The 13680-nt window shown below is 38.0% G+C and overlaps 1 protein-coding gene across 1 annotated transcript in view; it reads left to right on the top strand.

Moving 5' to 3' along the window:
• The window catches only part of LOC132105887 (membrane-associated guanylate kinase, WW and PDZ domain-containing protein 2-like), a 219299-nt gene that overhangs the window by 191830 nt on the left and 13789 nt on the right, over positions 1-13680 (top strand). The window contains exons 13-17 of the mRNA XM_059511367.1: positions 4133-4174; positions 4920-5035; positions 5175-5367; positions 11925-12188; positions 12508-12693. Of these exons, the coding sequence (XP_059367350.1) occupies positions 4133-4174; positions 4920-5035; positions 5175-5367; positions 11925-12188; positions 12508-12693 (801 nt within the window). The remainder of the gene's footprint in view (positions 1-4132; positions 4175-4919; positions 5036-5174; positions 5368-11924; positions 12189-12507; positions 12694-13680) is intronic.

The raw sequence follows: 13680 nt of genomic DNA, 5'->3' as shown, positions 1-13680 counted from the left end.
GTTTCTCGTGCAGTTTCTCCACTGGAAGCTTTATGTAGAATGGAAAAAACTGCGAGCTCTCCCCCTAGTGCAGACCAGAACAATCGATCGTCCAACTTATCGTGCCCATAAACTGATCACAGATTAACTAAGTATAACTAACTAAGTATAACTAGAACGTAACATATTTATATTTTATAGACTTTTCTAAGTATTGTAAGTAGTGAATATATTTATATTTTATTATATATAATTATATATCACAGTGTACACAGACTTATGCATTTAAATGTACATGTTCATTTTCAATCTGTCACAACCACACATACAGGCTTTCTGAACTTTTTCAAGGTCCCATATTCATTGCATTTTAAGTAGAAGCGTATGTTTAATTCAGCAAATAGTTTGAAATGCATTTATTCATACAAATGTGAATATATTTGGACCTAAAATCTACTGCATATTGAACAAAAAAAAGTCTGAAATGTCAATAGAGTTAATGTTGGATTTCTAAAGGTGCTTTAAACTGATTGACAGTGATTAAATTGATACAGTTCAACATGTCGTTCTGTTTCTATTCATCTTCTGTCTACTCTCCCATTATTGGTCACATCTTTGCTTCACTGTGTATTTGCATAAACTTTTTTTCTACTGTTTTAAATCAGCAAGGGTGCTCTTCCTCATTAATGCTACCTAGTCTATACATCTTCTTTAGTTTTGTATATATTTTCTCTTTAGTATTCACACCTGGCAATGACAGGTTGGCAGTGGAGATGTTGGTTAGTGTTGATGTTATTTGATGATTATCTCATCTGAGGTGCAATGATCCTCCGTAGACATAGAGGCTTTTGCGTTTTTATTACAACCCGAATTCCGGAGAAGTTGGGACGTTTTTTTAATTTTAATAAAATGAAAACTAAAAGACTTTTAAATCACATGAGCCAATATTTTATTCACAATAGAACATAGATAACATAGCAAATGTTTAAACCGAGAAAGTTTACAATTTTATGCACAAAATGAGCTCATTTCAATTTTGATTTCTGCTACAGGTCTCAAAATAGTTGGGACGGGGCATGTTTACCATGGTGTAGCATCTCCTTTTCTTTTCAAAACAGTTTGAAGACGTCTGGGCATTGAGGCTATGAGTTGCTGGAGTTTTGCTGTTGGAATTTGGTCCCATTCTTGCCTTATATAGATTTCCAGCTGCTGAAGAGTTCGTGGTCGTCTTTGACGTATTTTTATTTTTGCAGGCAGGCCAGGTTAGCACCCGGACTCTTCTACGACGAAGCCATGCTGTTGTTATAGCTGCAGTATGTGGTTTTGCATTGTCCTGCTGAAATAAACAAGGCCTTCCCTGAAATAGACGTTGTTTGGAGGGAAGCATATGTTGCTCTAAAACCTTTATATACCTTTCAGCATTCACAGAGCCTTCCAAAACATGCAAGCTGCCCATACCGTATGCACTTATGCACCCCCATACCATCAGAGATGCTGGCTTTTGAACTGAACGCTGATAACATGCTGGAAGGTCTCCCTCCTCTTTAGCCCGGAGAAGTTGGGACGTTTTTTAAATTTTATTAAAATGAAAACTAAAGGAATTTCAAATCACATGAGCCAATTATTTATTCACAATAGAACATAGATAACGTAGCAAATGTTTAAACTGAGAAATTTTACACTTTTATCCACTTAATTAGCTCATTTAAAATTTAATGCCTGCTACAGGTCTCAAAAAAGTTGGCATGGGGGCAACAAATGGCTAAAAAAGCAAGCAGTTTTGAAAAGATTCAGCTGGGAGAACATCTAGTGATTAATTAAGTTAATTGATATCAGGTCTGTAACATGATTAGCTATAAAAGCTTTGTCTTAGAGAAGCAGAGTCTCTCAGAAGTAAAGATGGGCAGAGGCTCTCCAATCTGTGAAAGACTGCGTAAAAAAATTGTGGAAAACTTTAAAAACAATGTTCCTCAACGTCAAATTGCAAAGGCTTTGCAAATCTCATCATCTACAGTGCATAACATCATCAAAAGATTCAGAGAAACTGGAGAAATCTCTGTGCGTAAGGGACAAGTCCGGAGACCTTTATTGGATGCCCGTGGTCTTCGGGCTCTCAGACGACACTGCATCACTCATCGGCATGATTGTGTCAATGACATTACTAAATGGGCCCAGGAATACTTTCAGAAACCACTGTCGGTAAACACAATCCGCCGTGCCATCAGCAGATGCCAACTAAAGCTCTATCATGCAAAAAGGAAGCCATATGTGAACATGGTCCAGAAGCGCCGTCGTGTCCTGTGGGCCAAGGCTAATTTAAAATGGACTATTTCAAAGTGGAATAGTGTTTTATGGTCAGACGAGTCCAAATTTGACATTCTTGTTGGAAATCACGGACGCCGTGTCCTCCGGGCTAAAGAGGAGGGAGACCTTCCAGCATGTTATCAGCGTTCAGTTCAAAAGCCAGCATCTCTGATGGTATGGGGGTGCATAAGTGCATACGGTATGGGCAGCTTGCATGTTTTGGAAGGCTCTGTGAATGCTGAAAGGTATATAAAGGTTTTAGAGCAACATATGCTTCCCTCCAAACAACGTCTATTTCAGGGAAGGCCTTGTTTATTTCAGCAGGACAATGCAAAACCACATACTGCAGCTATAACAACAGCATGGCTTCGTCGTAGAAGAGTCCGGGTGCTAACCTGGCCTGCCTGCAAAAATAAAAATACGTCAAAGACGACCACGAACTCTTCAGCAGCTGGAAATCTATATAAAGGCAAGAATGGGACCAAATTCCAATAGCAAAACTCCAGCAACTCATAGCCTCAATGCCCAGACGTCTTCAAACTGTTTTGAAAAGAAAAGGAGATGCTACACCATGGTAAACATGCCCCGTCCCAACTATTTTGAGACCTGTAGCAGAAATCAAAATTGAAATGAGCTCATTTTGTGCATAAAATTGTAAACTTTCTCGGTTTAAACATTTGCTATGTTATCTATGTTCTATTGTGAATAAAATATTGGCTCATGTGATTTAAAAGTCTTTTAGTTTTCATTTTATTAAAATTAAAAAAACGTCCCAACTTCTCCGGAATTCGGGTTGTATATATATATAGTAAAAGGGCTAAAAAAATCGATCAGTATCTATCTGTTATCTATCAGTATTTGTCTTTGCTCTGAAATGGTTTTATATTCTACATTTTCAGTAATAGGAACTATTAGTCATTAATCTATTTAAAGCATGCTTTCCATGCTTTTCCTTTTTGAATGCAAAGAAAATGATTTAACCATTTTATATACAGTCGATTAACAAACAGCAACATTAAACTACATAGTTGTATTGAAACATTTCAAACCATGCCAAATGTCTCTCGAAAACTTGCTTGAAAACAAATAATTTAATTCTGAACTGATTAATTTCAAAAGAGCTCATCTGAATCAAATGAATCAAACTCTAATGCAATTGAGGTTTAAATTGGAGAGCTTAAAATCTTAACGCTATTGTCCTTATGTCATGCCACAAGCAGAGGGCACAAAACCAACCTGCTGCTGCAGTTGAAAGAAAAGCATGCAAATCATCACAATATACAGAATACTGTATACAATATATTGGTTAAATATCACGAAAATAGTGGTTGCAAATATCGACCAGCTCTAGAAGAGATGCAGATGAGGTTGCAAGAATGATGCAGTTTAAGATAAGGCTCCCTTTCTGAATCAGAATCAGAATCAGGCTCAAGCTTGCACCTAGTTCAAATGCAATATACATACAGCATAATACATGGCCGTGTAGATTTTCGGGCAGAAATACAGTGCCTGTCTGCTCTGAGCCAGGAGATGAACTAGAGTTTTAAGATATTGTACAATTATAGAGAACTAACTTCTTGCATCTAATGAAAAACAGCAGTTGAATTAAAAGTCAATCAGAATTGTGAAATTCAAATAATTTTGTTATCAATAATATCGTGATGAAGTGTGCTTTTAGTGAATTTTTTGTGGGCACTGTGTATTCACATATATCTTCAATGCTTTGTAGTTGTTGGGCATTATATTAGTGAGACAGGTGATGTATATATTGTAGTTCGTATATTTCCAGGTGTGTGTGTTTATATAAGCAGTGATTTATGGGCTGTCCTTGTATCTCTCCCTTTCTTAGAGCCAGGGCTTTCTCGAGCAGCTCTCCCAGCTGACCCTTCCGGTGAGTAAATATATCTACACCCAAAACAGAAACAATCTGACAGAAGGAGTTCTGCATAAAGTAAAGTCTGAAAGTTTGAAAATCATTTTTTTTATATCCAGTTTTCATGACCTCTATACACTTATATATATATATATATTTGGTATAATGTTTGGTCTTCTGCAGATTGACTTCTTTTTCAGCATTTATTATTATCAAAAATATATATTTTTGTCACCTAAAATCATATGCAATTTAATTAAAAATTAATTAATTAATTAATTAATTTACACTGAGTTTTAAGGACATTTTTTCATTAAAACTAGCTCTACTAAAAATAAACTGTACGATATTTTTATGCCTTATGCATTGCATACTAAAATCATCCATAGGTACATCAAATAAAAGTCCAATAAAATCTCTAAAATCTAAGTATATATAATTTTGTATAATAAAAAATATTAAGATATAATTTGTTTAAATACAGGTATTGTGACCTCTGTGAAAAAAAGATTGAGAGAAATAATGTAGATAAGAGTTTTATTTTTTTACTAGCTTTTGCTACTTGTCATTCTCACTGCTTTAAGAATGAACCTCTCAATGAGGTCCAAGAACATAAAATGAATGATTTTACTAATTATAAGTACTCGATGAACAGAAATGGGGGTCCTAAATGTCATCCAGAACACTAAATTACACTTGAAGGGTGAGATTATTCTGGAGAAATTACTAAATTGTGAGATAAATGTGTGCTTTCATTTAACAGTATCAGAGTTCCAGGAGGTGGAGGTGCACCTGCACAGGCAGAAGTCCGGTTTCGGCTTCAGGATCCTGGGCGGAGAAGAACCAGGGCAGCCTGTGAGTCTGGAGGCTCAGGAGAAGGCTCGTACTCTAGGACTAACCACATGCTTCCTAAACCAGAGCTCACTGCCATTTGCTAATATAACGCATCTGTTTGTCCACTTTAGTTTCTGTATGCATCTTAAAGAGAGTCTGTAGTTACAGTGCTATGCATGTACAGATCCTGATTGGTGCAATCATCGAGAAGAGCCCAGCAGATAAAGACGGGCGTCTCCGGCCAGGAGATGAGCTGATGTCAGTCGATGGGATCCCTGTGACTGGAAAACCCCACCGTTACGTCATTGACCTCATGCATGGGGCGGCCCGGACTGGACAGGTTAAACTCACTGTACGAAGGAGAATTCAGACCACAGGTGAGAAATTGGCTGATATTTATTTAATTTGTCTACCAACAATAGCTATGTTTCCATCCACCTATTTTTATGCGCATTTTGGAATATCACACAAAAAAATGCTGGAAGGAAATGCCAAGTTGCGCAGACATTTTAAAAATGTGCATAAAAATCTTATGTGCACTATTGAGTTGGATAAACTTTTTGTTCAATAAGAAAAAATGTGCACTAAACTATGATGGAATCACTTTTACCGAATAAATTCAACCATTTGGATCAAAAAAGTCATGTCAAAGTGTAAAATTTATATAGCGCTTTAAACAAAATACATTGCGTCAAAGCAACTGAACAACATTCATTAGGAAAACAGTGTCAATAATGAAAAAATGATAGTTAAAGGCAGTTCATCATTGAATTCAGTTATGTCATCTCTGTTCAATTAAATAGTGTCTGTGCATTTATTTGCAATCAAGTCAACGATATCGCTGTAGATGAAGTGTCTCCAACTAAGCAAGCCGGAGGCGACAGCGGCAAGGAACCGAAACTCCATCGGTGACAGAATGGAGAAAAAAACCTTGGGAGAAACCAGGCTCAGTTGGGGGGCCAGTTCTCCTCTGACCAGACGAAACCAGTAGTTCAATTCCAGGCTGCAGCAAAGTCAGATTGTGCAGAAGAATCATCTGTTTCCTGTGGTCTTGTCCTGGTGCTCCTCTGAGACAAGGTCTTTACAGGGGATCTGTATCTGGGGCTCTAGTTTTCCTGGTCTCCGCTGTCTTTCAGGGATGTAGAGGTCCTTTCTAGGTGCTGATCCAGCATCTGGTCTGGATACGTACTGGATCCGGGTGACTGCAGTGACCCTCTGATCTGGACACAGACTGGATCTGGTGGCCACGGTGACCTCGGAACAAGAGAGAAACAGACAAATATTAGCATAGATGCCATTCTTCTAATGATGTAGCGAGTACATAGGATGTTATGGGAAGTGTTTCCGGTTCCGGTTTACCTAATTAATGCAGCCTAAAAATCCTTTAACGGATTTGGATAATAAAAGCATATTAGTATGTTATGTGTATGCCAGGTTAAAGAGATGGGTCTTTAATCTAGATTTAAACTGCAAGAGTGTGTCTGCCTCCCGAACAATGTTAGGTAGGTTATTCCAGAGTTTAGGCGCCAAATAGGAAAAGGATCTGCCGCCCGCAGTTGATTTTGATATTCTAGGTATTATCAAATTGCCTGAGTTTTGAGAACGTAGCGGACGTAGAGGATTATAATGTAAAAGGAGCTCATTCAAATACTGAGGTGCTAAACCATTCAGGGCTTTATAGGTAATAAGCAATATTTTAAAATCTATACGATGCTTGATAGGGAGCCAGTGCAGTGTTGACAGGACCGGGCTAATATGGTCATACTTCCTGGTTCTAGTAAGAACTCTTGCTGCTGCATTTTGGACTAGCTGTAGTTTGTTTACTAAGCGTGCAGAACAACCACCCAATAAAGCATTACAAGAATCTAACCTTGAGGTCATAAAAGCATGGATTAACATTTCTGCATTTGACATTGAGAGCATAGGCCGTAATTTAGATATATTTTTGAGATGGAAAAATGCAGTTTTACAAATGCTAGCAACGTGGCTTTCTAAGGAAAGATTGCGATCAAATAGCACACCTAGGTTCCTAACTGATGACGAAGAATTGACAGAGCAACCATCAAGTCTTAGACAGTGTTCTAGGTTATTACAAGCGGAGTTTTTAGGTCCTATAATTAACACCTCTGTTTTTTCAGAATTTAGCAGTAAGAAAGTTAGCAGAAAGGCCCTAGTACTGAGCCTTGAGGTACTCCATACTGCACTTGTGATCGATAGGATACATCTTCATTCACTGCTACGAACTGATGGCGGTCATATAAGTACGATTTAAACCATGCTAATGCACTTCCATTAATGCCAACAAAGTGTTCAAGTCTATGCAAAAGAATGTTGTGGTCAATTGTGTCAAACGCAGCACTAAGATCCAATAAAACTAATAGAGAGATACACCCACGATCAGATGATAAGAGCAGATCATTTGTAACTCTAAGGAGAGCAGTCTCGGAACTATGATACGGTCTAAATCCTGACTGGAAATCCTCACATATACCATTTTTCTCTAAGAAGGAATATAATTGTGAGGATACCACCTTTTCTAGTATCTTGGACAGAAAAGGGAGATTCGAGATTGGTCTATAATTAACTAGTTCTTTGGGGTCAAGCTGTGGTTTTTTGATGAGAGGCTTAATAACAGCCAGTTTGAAGGTTTTGGGGACATATCCTAATGACAATGAGGAATTAATAATAGTCAGAAGAGGATCTATGACTTCTGGAAGCACCTCTTTTAGGAGCTTAGATGGTATAGGGTCTAACATACATGTTGTTGGTTTAGATGATTTAACAAGTTTATACAATTCTTCCTCGCCTATAGTAGAGAATGAGTGGAACTGTTCCTCAGGGGGTCTATAGTGCACTGTCTGATGTGATACTGTAGCTGACGGCTGAATGGTTGCAATTTTATCTCTTAATAGTATCGATTTTAGAAGTAAAGTAGTTCATAAAGTCATTACTGCTGTGATGTTGGGAAATGTCAACACTTGTTGAGGCTTTATTTTTCGTTAATTTAGCCACTGTATTGAATAAATACCTGGGGTTATGTTTGTTTTCTTCTAAAAGAGAAGAAAAGTAATCGGATCAAGCAGTTTTTAATGCTTTTCTGTAGGATATGTTACTTTCCCGCCAAGCAATACGAAATACCTCTAGTTTTGTTTTCCTCCAGCTGCACTCCATTTTTCGGGCTGCTCTCTTTAGGGTGCGAGTATGCTCATTATACCATGGTGTCAAACTGTTTTCCTTAACCTTCCTTAAGCGTAAAGGAGCAACTGTATTTAAAGTGCTAGAAAAGAGAGAGTCCATAGTTTCTGTTACATCATCAAGTTCTGAAGTTTTGGATATGCTAAGGAACTTGGATACATCAGGAAGATAACTTAAAAAGCAGTCTTTTGTGATAGAAGTGATGGTTCTTCCATACTTGTAACAAGAAGTTGGATTTACAATTTTGGCTATATGAAGTTTGCACAAAACTAAATTATGATCTGAGATATCATCACTTGGCTGAATAATTTCGACACCATCAACATCAATTCCATGTGACAGTATTAAATCTAGAGTATGATTTCGACAATGAGTAGGTCCTGAAACGTGTTGTCTAACACCAATAGAGTTCAGAATGTCTATAAATGCTAATCCCAATGCATCTTTTTCATTATCGACATGGATATTAAAATCACCAACTATTAAGACTTTATCTGCAGCCAGAACTAACTCGGATGTAAAATCACCAAACTCTTTAATAAAGTCTGTATGGTGCCCTGGTGGCCTGTATACAGTAGCCAGTACAAACATAACAGAGGATTTATCATTAACATTTGTTTCTCTGGATAATGTTATATGAAGCACCATTACTTCAAATGAGTTATACTTGAAGCCTGCTCTCTGAGAGATCCTGAAAACGTTGTTATAAATTGAAGCAACACCTCCACCTTTGCCTTTTAGACGCGGCTCATGTTTATAACAGTAATCTTGGGGGGTGGACTCATTTAAAATAATGTAATCATCAGGTTTTAGCCAGGTTTCTGTCAAACAGAGTACATCTATATTATGATCAGTGATCATATTATTTACAAAAAGTGTTTTCGTAGAAAGAGATCTGATATTCAATAAGCCAAGCTTTATCATTTGTTTATCCATATTGCTTTTGTTTTTTATTTGTTGAACCTCAATTAAATTGTTAATCTTAACTTGGTTTGGACGTTTTTTGTTTTTTCTAGTTCGGGGAACAGACACAGTCTCTATAGTGTGATATCTAGGTGAAAAAGTCTCTATGTGCTGAGAATTAACTGACCTCTGTGACGGGAGGAGGCTAGCAGACGGTCGGTTTAGCCAGTCTGTCTGCTTCCTGACCTGGGCCCCAGTTAGTCAAGTATAAACACTAAGACTATTTGCCAAATTTCTAGAGAGAAGAGTGGCGCCACCCCAGGAGGGATGAAGACCATCTCTTTTAAGCAGGTCAGGTCTGCCCCAACAGCTCGTCCAATTGTCTATGAAACCTATGTTTTTCTGTGGGCACCACTTAGACATCCAGCCATTGAGTGATGACAATCTGCTATGCATCTCATCACCACGGTAAGCAGGGAGGGGACCAGAGCATATTACAGTGTCTGACATCGTGCTTGCAAGTTCACACACCTCTTTAATGTTATTTTTAGTGATCTCCGACTGGCGAAGTCGAACATCATTAGCGCCGGCATGAATAACAATCTTACTGTATTTACGTTTAGCATTAGCCAGCACTTTTAAATTTGCCAAGATGTCAGGCGCTCTGGCTCCCGGTAAACATTTGACTATGGTGGCTGGTGTCTCTATATTCACGTTCCGTACAATAGAATCACCAATAACTAGAGCACTTTCATCAGGTTTCTCAGTGGGTGCATCACTGAGTGGGGAGAACCTGTTTAATGTTTTGATCGGAACAGAAGAGCGGTGTTTTGACCCACGACTACGCTGCCTCACCGTCACCCAGTTGCCCTGCTGCAAGGGCTCTGTTTCCGGAACCGAACAATGTACAGGAATCCCTGAGCTAGACGCATCCAAAGCCGTATCTAGAGCCCTAACCTTCTTACTGTCCTCAATTAAAGTTTGGATGCGTGTCTCTAATTCTGAAATCTTCTCTGTCAGCCTAACTATTTCCCTGCATTTATCACATATGAATCCCTCATCAGCGACAGAGATAGATAAACTATACATGTGGCAAGAGGTGCAAGAAACAATCTCATTGCACAAGGTGCAACTAATTTATTATACGTGAAAATTATTATATTAAGTGGCTTCTCCTACTTTTCTTGGTGCTACTTAATGCCAGTTAATCAGGAAGTGGTGATTTTGTTTTTTTTGACTCGTTGGATTGACCGGAGCTTTATTCGCAACTGTTTTATGGAGTATTTCAGATTCGCACTTTAGTTAAACTTGAATCTTTGGATGGAAACATAGATATTGTCCAACAGTGAACGTATTTTTTTTAAAAATACAGTGTCATATCTACTGTGTTTAATAGCAATTTGTGGTTGAAATTATATTTTTAACATTTTGGGTGGAAAGTGGCCAACTTCAGCCCTCTCGCGGCTGTAGATGGTAATGTTTTCTCTTGGTTCATTTCTCTTGGTTCACGTCAAATTAATTTTGATAAATAAGTCGCACCTGACTATAAGTCGCAGGACCAACCAAACTATGAAAAAAAGTGTGACTTATACTCCGGAAAATACGGTATATATATATATATATATATATAGTTTAAAGGGATACTCCGCCCCAAAATGAAAATTGAGACTGTCCCATTAACTGTCAAGTAAATTAAACTGTCAAGGTCCAGAAAAGTATGAAATACAGCGTCAGAATAGTCCATCTGCCATAAGTGTTTCAACCATAACGTTATGAAGCGACGAGAATACTTTTTATATGTGAAGAAAACAAAAAAAAACTTTACTCAACAATTCCTTCGTCAACAGTCTCCTCTGTCTCTCTCCATATCACCGTATGCTCTTCAGTATCAGCCGTGCCACAATGATGCGCTGTTTTCTTTCAAATCAAAGCTAAGTATACGTAGAAACAGCACATTCTTGTGGCGCGGCTGATACAGAAGAGCATATGCAGCATACAGTGATATGGAGAATTGTTACGGTTGAAACACTGATGGCAGATGGACTATTCTGACGATATCTTTCATACTTTTCTGGACCTTGACAGTGTTATTTACTTGGCAGTCTATGGGACAGTCTCAAGCCTCCCGGATTTTATCCAAAATATATTAAATTGTGTTCCGAGTGACGAACAAAGCTTTTACGGGTTTGGAATGACATGGGGGTACGTGATTGTCAAAATTTTCATTTTGGGGCGGAGTATCGCTTTAAGATTAAAACTCTGGGTCTAGGACAAGAGTAAAAAATAAAATATGCACTTGAAACACTTTTGAAAAATAAGTAAAAATAAAAAAATTATGGTAGTATGATACAAAGTTTCCAGTGTGGTTTTAATATGACGTTTGTATATCAAAAGAGAAAAAAACTGACATTTGTTTTAATAGTAATAAACCCTTGAGGCAAAAATCTCCCTGAAGTTGAAAAAACAACCTTTAAAGGCTAAAGCTTGTTATTTCCTGACAGTTACAGCAATTATAGATTTTTGCAAAGTATATATTCTTGTTACATGAAAAAGGTAATAAAGGTGATTGAGGTAATGAAGCAGGATCTGTATATACTGTACTGTACCTCTGCTGCTTATCATGTGTCCTCTGTCTCTCTCTCTCCCTCTCTCGTCCACTCTGTCTTGGTGTAGCTGAGGCTCAGATTTTGTGCCCTCTCAAGCTCTTCCTTCCTCATCCATCCTTCTGTCTGACTCATCCTCTCAGTCTTATCTACCCTGGACAATCGTTTCTCACCCATATAGCCGTGTTCCTTTTATTTCAGAGTAATTTTCTTTCTCTCTCTGTTATCTTCAGGTGAACCCTGTCCAGAGAACGGCCGCAGCCCTGGATCGACCCAGCACAGTTCCCCCAGGAGTGACTTCAACTCCAGAATGTTCTGTAACAACTCCGCCCCCTCTCAAAACTCCGCCCCATCCACCACAGGCTCCTCCCCTCCATACAATGTAGCCAATCAGAATCTGCAGCCTAGTGATGTCACCATCCAGCGCAAGGAAAGCGAAGGGTTCGGGTTCGTTATTATCAGCTCCCTGAACAGGCCTGAAACCGCGGCTGCTGCTGGTAAGGAATTATTATTTTTGTACACTTCACATACTTCAATTTATTTTTAATCTGGGACATTCCTTTACTGTTATAGCTCACTCAGGTTGGCTGCTCCAAAGGGTCATAGTGACTTTAAAAATGCAGTATGTCTTTATAAACTGGTGTATTAATAATGGATGCACTTCTGTTTGAGGGCTGAAGAGGCTAGTTACAATGTTCTAATGCAACGCCCACGCTCGTATATAAAAACAGATCCACTATCAGGAAGGACAGATAGAGAGCTCTCTCGATGTATTACGTAAAAAGTATTTGTGTGTGTGTGTGTGTGTGTTGTCAGCCGTGCCTCATAAGATCGGCCGCATCATTGAAGGAAGTCCAGCAGACCACTGTGGGAAGCTCAAGGTTGGAGATCGCATATTGGCCGTCAACAATCAGTCTATCGTCAACATGCCGCATGCTGACATCGTCAAACTGATCAAGGACGCGGGACTCAGCGTCACACTCAGGATCATCCCTCAGGAGGGTGAGTTGATGCTTGTGGAATTGATTCTTATGCAAATATTGATTCTTCACTAATTCTGCTACTGCTACTATGTGTAATAGCCATTTTGATTTTAAACTATTTTCTTGTATCTCCGTTTAATGTGCAGAGACAACTATAAGTAAGCCATTTATTGGTTGACTTCCTGAACATTGCTCTGACATGTCCAATGTCTCAACCAACAGTGAGTTTGGGCGGGACTACCTGTTTTTCTTGACAATGGAAGAAGTTGGGGCAGTGTCCTTTAAGGAGTACTGTAGCTTTAAGGAGCCCCTGACTTTTTTTTGTAAAAAATTATTTTTAAACAAGTTATCCTTGTACAGTTGTTTTGAACATAATTTAAGTAATTTTAGAATTTAAAATGCTGTAACTGTTTTTTCTGAATCTTAGTTTGTGTTAAAGCTAGAGGGTCTTCGTGAGATTATGCCTGAAATGTCAGTGCTAAAATAATTAAATACAAATGTAAAAAAAAAAGAAAAAAAAAAAAAATATATATATATATATATATATATATATATATATATGTTAAATAACCAAAAAGTCATACAGCTTTGTAATGAAATTGAAGGTGAATAAATGATAACAGAATTTTCATTTTTGAGTGAACTATCCTTTTGAAATGCAAATGTACTAAATGGTTGCACTGCTTGTTTAAGATGCAGTATTTCAGCACAAGCCACCAGAAATCCACTTTAAAGGGATATTTCACCCCAAAATGAAAATTATGTTATTAATTACTCACCCTCGTGTCATTCCAAAACGTGAGATCTTAGTTCGTCATCAAAGCACAAATAAAGATATTTTGGATGAATTCTAAGAACTCTCTGACCCTCCCATAAAACCGCAACTGTAATGTTCCCAGGTCCAGAAACGTAGTAAGGACATATGTAAAACAGTCCATATGATGTCAATGGATCAACTTCAATTTTGCGAAGCTACTAGAAAACTTTTTGGGGTGAACTAACCCTT

The sequence above is a fragment of the Carassius carassius genome, chromosome 26, assembly GCF_963082965.1.
Source record: "Carassius carassius chromosome 26, fCarCar2.1, whole genome shotgun sequence".
In the NCBI taxonomy this organism is placed as follows: Eukaryota; Metazoa; Chordata; class Actinopteri; order Cypriniformes; family Cyprinidae; genus Carassius; species Carassius carassius.
This window is presented reverse-complemented; position numbering and strand designations above follow the sequence as displayed.